General features: G+C 42.1%; 1 protein-coding gene across 1 annotated transcript in view; it reads left to right on the forward strand.

Annotated features, from left to right (window-relative positions):
- Positions 1-4,440, forward strand: part of LOC110203601 (uncharacterized) — a 38,528-nt gene extending 34,088 nt beyond the window's left edge. Inside the window, exon 5 of the mRNA XM_078154512.1 lies at positions 1,622-4,440. Coding sequence (XP_078010638.1) covers positions 1,622-4,356 — 2,735 coding nt within the window. The 3' untranslated portion in view covers positions 4,357-4,440. The remainder of the gene's footprint in view (positions 1-1,621) is intronic.
- The last annotated feature ends 6,297 nt before the right edge of the window (positions 4,441-10,737 follow it).

The following is a 10,737-nucleotide window of genomic DNA, read 5'->3' on the forward strand; positions in this document are numbered from 1 at the left end:
ATTTTTTTGTACATATGGGTCCTTTCTCTTTCTTTGACTTCTTTGTGATATAAACCAAATAGTGCAATTACTGGGTTAGAGGATTGTGTGTATTTTAATGACTTTCTGGCTGTAGGGCCAAATAGAGTTTCAGAATGGCAGATGGTTTCACAGCTGTGCTTCTCGATGCATCAATGTACCTGTTCTCCTCCAGCCTCTCCAACAACTGACAATTGTCAGCCTTCCTACTTGATGAGTGTGAGATGTAGCTTCAGAGGTCTTTAAATTTATATTTTTCCAATTATTTAAGATATGGAGCATTTTTTGATAGGGTTCTTGATAGTTTGGTCTTTTGGGGCAATTGCCTGTTCATGTCTTTTGATGATTGTCTATTATAGAATGGCTCTTACTTTTATATATTTGAATTTGTTCTTTATATCTTAAATCTTTATCAAAGAAATTTACTGCAGAGATTTTTTCTCAGTTAACTATTTCCTTCTGACTTTATCTGCATGTATTTTGTTTACAAGGAAGCTTTTCGGTTTTATTTAAATCAAAATTATCTATTTTATCATCTGTCATCCTCACTCACCCTTATGTGGTATTTTCTTCTCCATAGCTTAACAAGGTCACTCCATTCTTGTTCCTCTAATTTGCTTATGATGTGACTTTTTCAGTTAAAGTCATGTATTCATTTGGAGATTGTTATGGTACACAGTGTGAGGTGTTGGTCTAGTTTCTGCCAGGTTGCTTTTGGGAGTTCCCTCTAATAGATCACAACCCATCCATCCCAGTCCATCCATTTCAACTTTTATTCCTGTCCTTGCAAATGTTTACTTAACAGGTTCTCCCAACATCACAAAGGTATCAGTGGAACACAGTAGATGTTGAAGTCTGGTCAACAGAATTCTTCATCTATTTGGTCTTTCCTGTATGGATGTATAGGCCAAACTCTCTTGAAATATTACATATCTCTTCTAAGAGGCTCTGCAGTATCTGGGGCTTGATGTTGTTATCTGCAAATAGTAACATCTGGAATATGTAAATTAAGTTAAAAAAGCCTATATCAATAAGTAAACTCATCAAGACATATATAAAATTTATAATTAGGAGTAAAAAAAAAGAAATAATTAGAAAACAATTAAATGTTTATGGATGGGACATGCCAGCATAATGCAAATGGCAGTGCTTCTAAATTAATCTGCAGATCTGATGATTTAAATTACCAAGCAAATACTTTTATATTTAGGTAGAAAAATAACAATTCATATGGAGGTGAAAGTTTTTAAGAATGTCAATGTAAATAATGACTAAAGGGGATCTTGGATTACAAAATCTCAAAATTATATTGTAAAGTAGTAATCAAAATATTTATTACTGATTCAAAAGCAAAAAAGTGGAAGGGACTAAATAAAACCCAGAACCATAATCTTTGATAAATTGAAGAACATAAACTGCTTCTGAGGCTTCTTATTTGATAAGGAATGCTAAGAAAAATAAAAAGCAGTTTAATGGAAAAGAGACTTAGAAAATAATTTTTCCTGATGGGGGATACAGAGAATACAAAATGCAGAGAATACTACGTATGTGTATACCAAGAATAACAAAGAAGACATTTACATTGTTTTTTATCTCATTTCAGATTGGGAGGCTACTCCAGAAACCGAGAAGTCACTTCTGAAGCTGGGCATTTCAGTAAAAGATTTATTGCAGGAAAGAGGCACAAAAAAGAATCACTGTTTTTCTAGATTAAAAAAATCCTGGGATTGTGATGCCACATTAGAGAGGCATCAGAGCAATGAAGGAAAACTTTCTCAAAAAGAAAAAATTACCAAAAAGAAACCTACAAATAAATCTAGAAGCCACAAATATAATAAATGTTATAGAACCTTCACTCGAGGGCACATTTTTTGGGCACAACAAATACCTCTAAAAACAAATCTTTGTAAACATCAGGCCGAAAAAAAGGGCATGAAACAATCTAAAAAATTAAGAAAATGTAAGAAAACATATTCAGAGAAGGTATTTTCCAAGTATAATGAATTTGGGAGATGCTTTAATTTGTACTTTACTGAAAACCTCAGGCTACAAAATGGAGAAAAATGGTATCATTGTAATGAATGCAATAAAGCCTTCAGCCAAAGGGTCAGTCTTATTCAACATCATAGAATACATACTGGAGAGAAACCTTATCAATGTGATGTATGTGGGAAGACTTTCCGACAGAGCACTGGACTTACTCAACACCAGACAATTCATACAGGAGAGAAATATTATGAATGTAATGAGTGTAAAAAAGCCTTTCGCCTGAGATCACAACTTATTCAGCATTATAGAATTCACACTGGAGAAAAACCTTATGAATGCAATGAATGTGGGAAGACATTCCGCCAGAACTCACAGCTTATTCAACATCGGACAATTCATACTGGAGAAAAACCTTATGAATGTGATGAATGTGGGAAGACCTTCCGCCTGAGAATAGAACTTACTCAGCATAATAAAATCCATACTGGAAAGAAACCTTATAAATGTAATGAATGTGGAAAGGTCTTCCGACTCAGTTCACAACTTATCCAGCATCAGACAATGCACAGTGGGGAGAAGCCTTATGAATGTAATCAGTGTGGGAGAGCTTTCCGCCAGAGCACAGGACTTACTCAACACCAGACAATCCATACTGGAGAGAAATGTTATAAGTGTGATGAGTGTGAGAAGGCCTTCCGCCTGAGAACACAACTTATTCAACATTATAGAATTCATACTGGTGAGAAACCTTATGAATGCAATGAGTGTGGGAAGGCCTTCCGCCAGAACTCACAGCTTATTCAACATCAGACAATTCATACTGGAGAGAAACCCTATGAATGTAATGAATGTGGGAAGACCTTCCGCCTGAGAATAGAACTTACCCAGCATCATAATATTCATACTGGAAAGAAACCTTATAAATGTAATGAATGTGGAAAGGTCTTCCGACTCAGTTCACAGCTTATTCGCCATCAGACAATCCATAGTGGGGAGAAGCCTTATGAATGTAATCAGTGTGGGAGAGCTTTCCGCCAGAGCACAGGACTTACTCAACACCAGACAATCCATACTGGAGAGAAACATTATGAGTGTAATGAGTGTAAAAAAGCCTTCCGCCTGAGATCACAACTTATTCAACATTATAGAATTCATTCTGGAGAAAAACCTTATGAATGCAATGAATGTGGGAAGGCTTTCCGTCAGAACTCACAGTTAACTCAGCATCAGACTATTCATACTGGAGAGAAGCCTTATGAATGTAATGAATGTGGAAAGTCCTTCCGCCTGAGAATAGAACTCACTCAACATCATAAAATTCATACTGGAAAAAAATCCTATGGGTGTAATGAATGTGGAAAGGCTTTCTGCCTGAATTCACAGCTTATTCAACATCAGACAGTCCATAGTGGAGAAAAGCCTTATGAATGTAATGAATGTGGGAAGACCTTCCGTAAGAATGCATACCTTACTCAACATCAGAAAATTCATACTGGAGAAAAACGTTTCAAGTGTAATGAATGTGGAAAAACCTTTGTTCAAAGGGCAGTTCTTACTCAACATTATAGGATTCATACTGGTGAAAAACCTTATGAGTGTAATGAATGTGGGAAGGCCTTTCGCCAGAGCACAGGACTTGCTCAACATCAGGCAGTTCATACTGGAAAAAAACAATATGAATGTAATGAATGTGAGAGTGCCTTTAGTCAGAGAGCAGATCTTATTCGACATCATAGAATTCATACTGGTGAGAAACCTTATGAATGTAATGAATGTGGGAAAGCTTTCCGTCTGAGTACACAGCTTACTCGACATCATAGAATTCATACTGGAAAGAAACCTTATGAATGTAATGAATGTGGGAAAGCCTTTCGCTTAAAGACACGTCTTAATGAACATCAGACAGTTCATACTGGTGAAAAACGCTTTGAATGTAGTGAGTGTGGGAAGGCCTTCCGGCAGAAGACACATCTTACTGAACATCTGTCAATTCACAGTGGTGAGAAACCCTTTGAGTGTAATGAATGTGGGAAGGCCTTCCGCTTGAGAACACAGCTTACTCAACATCACATAATTCATACTGGGGAGAAACCATATGAATGTAATGTATGTGGGAAGGCGTTTAGTCAAAGGACAGAACGAAATCGGCATCACAGAATTCACACTGGAGAGAAACGTTACGAATGTAATGAATGTGGGAGGGCTTTCCGCTTGAGCACACACCTTACTCGGCATAAGAGAATTCATACTGGTGAGAAACCCTATGAGTGTAATGAATGTGAGATGGCCTTCCGCCTGAGGGCCCAGCTTACTCATCATCAGAGAATTCATACTGGACAGAACATTTAGGAGAGTAATCATTGAGGAAAGGGTGTTCTCCAGAACAAATACATAATTTAATACTAAATAAAGAAAACTTGTCTATGTAGTAAATATGAAATGACTTTTAGCAACAGCACAGCACTTAGGAAATGCCAAGTAATAAATATTGAGAAGCCATAAATACACCCCTAGGATTATTGCCAGATATATACTACTTTATTTAAAATTAAAGAACTGAATTTAAAGGGAAACCCCACATCTGAAGCAGACTCTTATCCACTTTCCCATAGCTATTCCAAACCTTTTTCTTCCTCTTCAGATTTCCAGCCTTCTTTCTCCCCAAACTCCAGTACTTGTTGGGATTGGCACAGATAATTAGTTATCTTAGAAAGTTTTTCCTTAATCCAGTTTCAGCTTAATGGACACATCAGTAAGTGTGAGCTCTTCCCAATTACTTTCTGTCTTATTCCTCAAAGTGACTTTAGGCTAAAAGGAATTTTTCCCAAATATATTGTAATCATCTTCAGTCTGAAAACAGCTTTGTCGATTGAGGTTTACCACCAAGTAAGGAGATCCTACTTCTCTAGGTCTTTTATTGAGAATGCTGGCCCTAGAGCAGGCCTGCACAACATATGGCCTTGGGTCCCGCATCCCTCAGGCCTGAATGTAGGGCAGGCCTGTTTTATATTCTCTCTACATTTTTTGAGGGCTACCCAAAATCCTTTGGCTTGGCAGGCTGCAAGCACACTGGCGTCAGAATTGGCCCTCGAGGTTGTGGAGGCCTGCCCTAGAGGGATTTCTTCCCCAACCACTCTTATGGGGCAGACTTATGAGGCCTTTGCCCCCTTAGATCTCACTTTGTCGGCAATCCTTTTATAGGCTCAGGGCACAGATACTAATTTCCTGGAATGACTGTGGGACAGAATAAAAGACAAGGTTGCCCATCCCTAATTAGGAACTATTGGAAGCTGAGCTCTTGGGAAAATCTTCCTGTAGCACAGACTTTCCTTATGCTTTTTTTTTTTTACTGTGTACAGCATATAAATTCTCATAGCCACAAAGGAAAGGCCCTGTAGGATTCACACTGTGTATTTCTTTGTCTCCTTCTTAGGTGGGTTAAGGGTTGACAGGATATCTGGTCCCATAATTAACATTTACTGGGTGTCTCCCACTTTGCAAATACTTGGGCCTAAATTGTGCTGAATTAGATGTCCCCAGTGTGGGTGCCTCTGAAGAAGTAGGTCAAAGTCTCACATAGCACTACCAACTTTTTTATCTCTCAGTTAACAAGCACTTATTTTCTTTCCCCTCCCAAACCCTCAACTGTAAAAAGGGGGTGGGGGTGGGGGAATGGGAAAATAAAACCCTTGAAATAAATATTTAGTAAGGCAAAGCAAAGCCACATTGTGGCCACATCCATAAATGTGTATCTGTTCTGAATCCTGAGTCCATCACCCGTCTGTTAGGAGGTAGGTAGCATGTTTCATTGATTTTCTGAAATTGTGGTTGGTCATTGCATTGATCAGAGTTCTTGAATTACAAGGTTGTAAGCATATACATTATTATGTTTCTCACTTCAATCTGTTCATGCAAGTCTTCCCAGGTTTCCCTGAAACCTTCCCTTTTGTCATTTCCTAAAGCATAACAGTATTCCAGTACATTCAAATGTAGGGGCAGCTGGGTATCACAATAGATTCTCAGATCTGGAGTCAGGAAGACTCATCTGCCTGTGTTCAAATCTGGCTTCACTTTACTAGCTGTGTGACCATAAGCAAGTTACTTAGCCCTGTTTGCTTCAGTTTCCTCATCACTAAAACAAGCTGTAGCAGGAAATGGCAAACCACTCCAGTGTCTTTTTCCAAATGGAGTCACAAAAAGTCAGACACAATTGATAAGTAACTGAACAACATTCAAATGATACCAGCAACATTGAGGGAGGGCCCCAGAATTCATAAATGTAGCTCCAGCAGCTAATTCTCAGATTGATTCTCTGGCTCCTAAGACAATTCAGCCAGTGCTAACATCCTGACTATCCCTGGCCTTTAAGTCCAAAATGGAGATAATTATTCATTTCAATTCTGTGAGAACAGTATCAAGCATACAATGTTATACTCCAGTTGTGTGTTCTGGCAGAATGAAACACTCAACACCTTTGATGCCATTGAGAACAACCCATATTTGAACAGATGATTTTCCCTGTGGTCAAAACCCTGTCCAGACCTCTGCATTAAATGGAGGAAGCCCAGATGCAGACCTTGGCCTCTAAAGGTCCCAGCTTCATGGTGGAGATGAAAACAAAGCCCACTTTTGCAGCAGGGCAGAGCTTATCCTGAGTGAGAGATGGAAAGGGGGTAAAAGGAAAAATTGTGATGTGAGGGGTTCGGCCAAGAAGTCAAGTAACAAAAGGTTTGTGGAATGGCTGAGTTGGTAGGAGTGTTATGGATAACAAAGTTTCAAAGGATGGTCATAAGATTGGCCAAGCTGGGGTGGAGAAGCCAAAATTAGAACTTCAGCTTGATTAGGGCAGTAAGGGTGACTGTGAAAGATTCCTCTTGCTGTTGTGTGCAGTATGGATTCAAGACTGAGACCCCATATGGAAAGCCAGAATGACACTGGCTTCAGTGTAAGCCAGAAATGACTGAACATAGTTCTGGCTATGAGTCATAACCTTAAGAGTTGGAAGGGGTCTCTGATACCATCACATAATCTCTATCACATCCCCAGCAAGGGGTCATCCAACTTTTCTTGAAGACCTACTATAAGTATTAGCCCATTCCATTTTTCAACAGTTCTACTTTTTAGACTTTTTTCTTCCATCGAACTAAAGCTACCTCTTTGAAGTTTCCTTCCATATTCTGGGACAGACCTAGTGTAGGTAGCTTGGGAATGGAATGCGATGAGAGGGCCATGGACTAGATAATGCAGTCAAAACAAGTATACAACTCAACAGAAAACACTACCCCTTTCCTGTCTACTTTAACCATGACAATGGCCATGCTACATTTGATAAGATTTCCTTGCAGAGCAGAGTGGGAGTTAAACTAAGTCTTTTACACTAACTCCTAGCAAGGTAGTCCTTTTAAACCTCAGATACCCAAGGACTCCAAATCACTGATAATCCCCAGAATAGCTTTCTCTTCCCCAAAAAGAAAAGCAGCCCAGCCTACACAAAACAGATGCTGTTCCTACAACATCCCACCCCTCAGTAGCAAGGTCCCCAAAGTTCTCTAGATTATCTTCCACCACTAAAATAATCTTTAAACAATTCTGACCTCAGAAAGAAGGCTAACATAAGTAACACTGGAGGAGGCACTTAATAGAAATGATGGTACAATCTTCTAAAAAGTATGATTCCTGCAGTGTGTGTGATGTCAAGGGAAGCTCAGAGTATGTTGATATAAAGGCATGGAGGAACAAGAGCATCGTCAACAACATCAGGCCCACCGAAGAGTGGGTGGTATCATGGACCAGGGTAGTGGGTACAGATAGCACAGGTCACAGCAGAATGAGCAACGTCACGGCCTTGACAGCAGAGGGCGTTGCTGGAAACGTTCACTAATAGACTGAAATTCTGCTCAAAGCTGAAGTCTCCAGTTCTGTCCCTATTGGGGACTGCCTCTTTTGCTGATATCATTGGCCCTGGCCAACAAGGATCCAGTTTCTAAAGATCATAGTTTTGCCCAGTTCATCCAGATCTCTGTCCCACTATAAGTGAAGCACATTCAACTGGTTCTAGCAACCAAATTCTTTGGTACTGTCAAAATCAGGAATGGGTACAGTCTTAGGAATGTAAATGATATTAATGATACATTACTATTTCTTTGCCACTGCACGGGACCTCGCAGCTGACACTTATTTCCATTTCCCATATACTCTTCAGGAGGCTGACATTGGATGGTGGAATGGATTCTTTAAACAATCATTTCATCATCATGGCCAGATACTAGGACTGAGTGTCCCTTTTCCTAGAACTAGTATCTCTGCAATGGCTCAACAATGTGGCAGGAAGGGGGAAAGCTTTCAGTTCCAGCTGTTTTTTGGATATGGCTTTCAGGAGAATTTACCTGATAATCATGGACCTTGAGACATAATTCCAGTTAACCCCTTGTGACCCATCTACGGTGCACAGCTGCCTGAGCCTCCAGGTCTCTGCTCCCTAATAGAGCTCCACTTACCCCAGCAAAGTGGCGCAGGCTCCCTCCTCAACTGGCCAGTCTTCTCCCAAGAGATGGTTTGGACAACTTCCCAGAGAGGACGTGAAGAGCCAGCCAAGAGAGGGATTTATTTCTGACGGATGGGAAGATGGAGGTGGGTGAGGGTGGATGATAGCCTTGCTTTCTAACCAGATGTGAGAGTTGTTGGTATGCTTAGTAGTAGTATGTAGTTTCATAACTACAGTGAGTATGAATTTGTCCAGAAGAAAAGAGATACCTTTGGTGATAATGCTGAATTCTTAGATGAAATGAGGGAAAGCCTACATGGCCCCAACAGGAGGACTCAGTTCCTCAGCAGAGGCACCTGAAGGGGCAAAGATCTGTTATCACACTTCACACCCCCCCAAGGGGCTCCCAGGGACAGGGAGTTTCTGGCTAGTAGGCTCTAGAACAGTGAATGAGCCTCAGTAGCCACTTGGGCCCCAGAGTTAGCAAATTAGGGCCTTTAGGAAAACCATTCTTAGCTAACTCTTTAAAAACAGGTGGCCAGATTTGGCCTCTGAACTATAGTTTATGACCTCTACCATATACACAGGTGACCCATGATGAGGATCAGTGACTATTCAGAAAGCATCAGTTAGACCCTTGATTAACCCCGTGCTGCTCCTGCTCACCACCGTCACTTTATCATCAGTAGTTCCTAGGCGAAGTGCCCTTCACAGCTCTCATATAGCCCATTGGGATCTAGGGCAGTCCTTCAGGAGTGGCAAAAGCTGGTATGTCTGTATTTTTACTGGCATTTTCTCCACCAATACCTACATCAGGCTTCTCCCATCCCAGAAGTCAGGGTACCCGCTAAATACAGCAACTCACTTTTGTATTTGCAAATGGCAGTAAATTAAATGCTTGTTGATTGACTAGATGACTGCTGAGAGAACTTCCAGCTCTTCCTGAAATTATTCGCGTGAGTTCCGGTTCAGTTCAATCATTTCTTCACTAGCATCCAACTCTTTGTGACCCCATTGGGGTTCTCTTGGCAGAGATGCTGGAGTGGTTTGCCATTTCCTTCCCCAGCTCATTTTGCAGAGGAGGAACTGAAGCCAACTGAGGAATTGAGGGTTAAGTGACTTGTTCAGGGTCACACACCTAGGAAGCATCTGAGGCCAGATTTGAACTCACAAAGATGAGTCTTCCGATTCTAAGCCCAGTGCTCTATCCACTGCACTGCTTAGCTGCCCCCAATGTGATTTCCAACTCATTAATATTCAGAAAGTTTCCTATCACAACTTAATAGCTGTGTGACCCAGACAAGTCAATTATCTTCTCTTTCTTGGTTCCCCTACTGCTCAACTACAAAGTGGTGGTTTTTACGGTCTCAGTGTACGGCTGTAGAAGCTGGACCATAAGGAAAGCTGAGCACCAAAGAATCAAGGCTTCCAACTGTGGTGCTGGAGAAGACCAGCTGGAGAGAGTCCCTTGGACAGCAATAAGATCAAATCACTTGATGTTAAAGAAATTAATTCAGGCTGTTTTACGGACACAAGGAACACGAACGTGGACAAACTTCCAGACAGTGAAGGGCAGAAGGGCCTGGCGCCCCATCGGCGTTGGACACGACTCAAGTGCTGTCCCCCGCCCCACGGTGGTTAGGGTCTGGCCCCTAAGCAGAGCCTCAAAGGAGTTCCAAGAGCCGGCCATGGGGAGGGAGGAGGCGGCGTCCTGCACTGAGGGTGGCAAAACGTGTCCCTTTGTCTATAACCGAGGGTGAGGTGACGGGGATCCCGGACGGTGGCGGCTAGCAGGGCCAGAAGAGAGCGGCGCTGGCCCTTCAGACACACCTCCATCTGTGGCTCCGGGGTGGCGAAGGCCGAGGGCCGGGGTAGCCAGGGTGCGGCTGCTAAGGCACGAGCAGCCACTACACGCGGGCCTGGCAGTGCCAGAGCTGGGGACCCTTCGGGCTGGCTCTCGGGCACGGGCAGCCCCTGTGTACGCTCCCTTATAAACAACATCACGTGGTCCGCGGTCAGCTTGAAGAGGAGGCTGACCGCAGGGGCCCCTCCCCCAGGGCTTACACAGACACCTGGCCCAGAGGGTGGACTACGTTTCCCGTGGGTCTCTGCGGCCGCCAGGCACCAAGCGGTGGTCATGGAAACGGCGACAGGCGGGCTCCGTAGAACAAGCTTCAGAGGATTGGCAGGGAGAGAGAGGCGAGGCCGGAAGAGGAAGGACCAACTCACCTAGGTACCTAGCGTCA

Source organism: Phascolarctos cinereus, unplaced genomic scaffold (genome assembly GCF_003287225.1).
Source record: "Phascolarctos cinereus isolate Bilbo 61053 unplaced genomic scaffold, phaCin_HiC Scaffold_4;HRSCAF=312, whole genome shotgun sequence".
Classification (NCBI taxonomy): Eukaryota; Metazoa; Chordata; class Mammalia; order Diprotodontia; family Phascolarctidae; genus Phascolarctos; species Phascolarctos cinereus.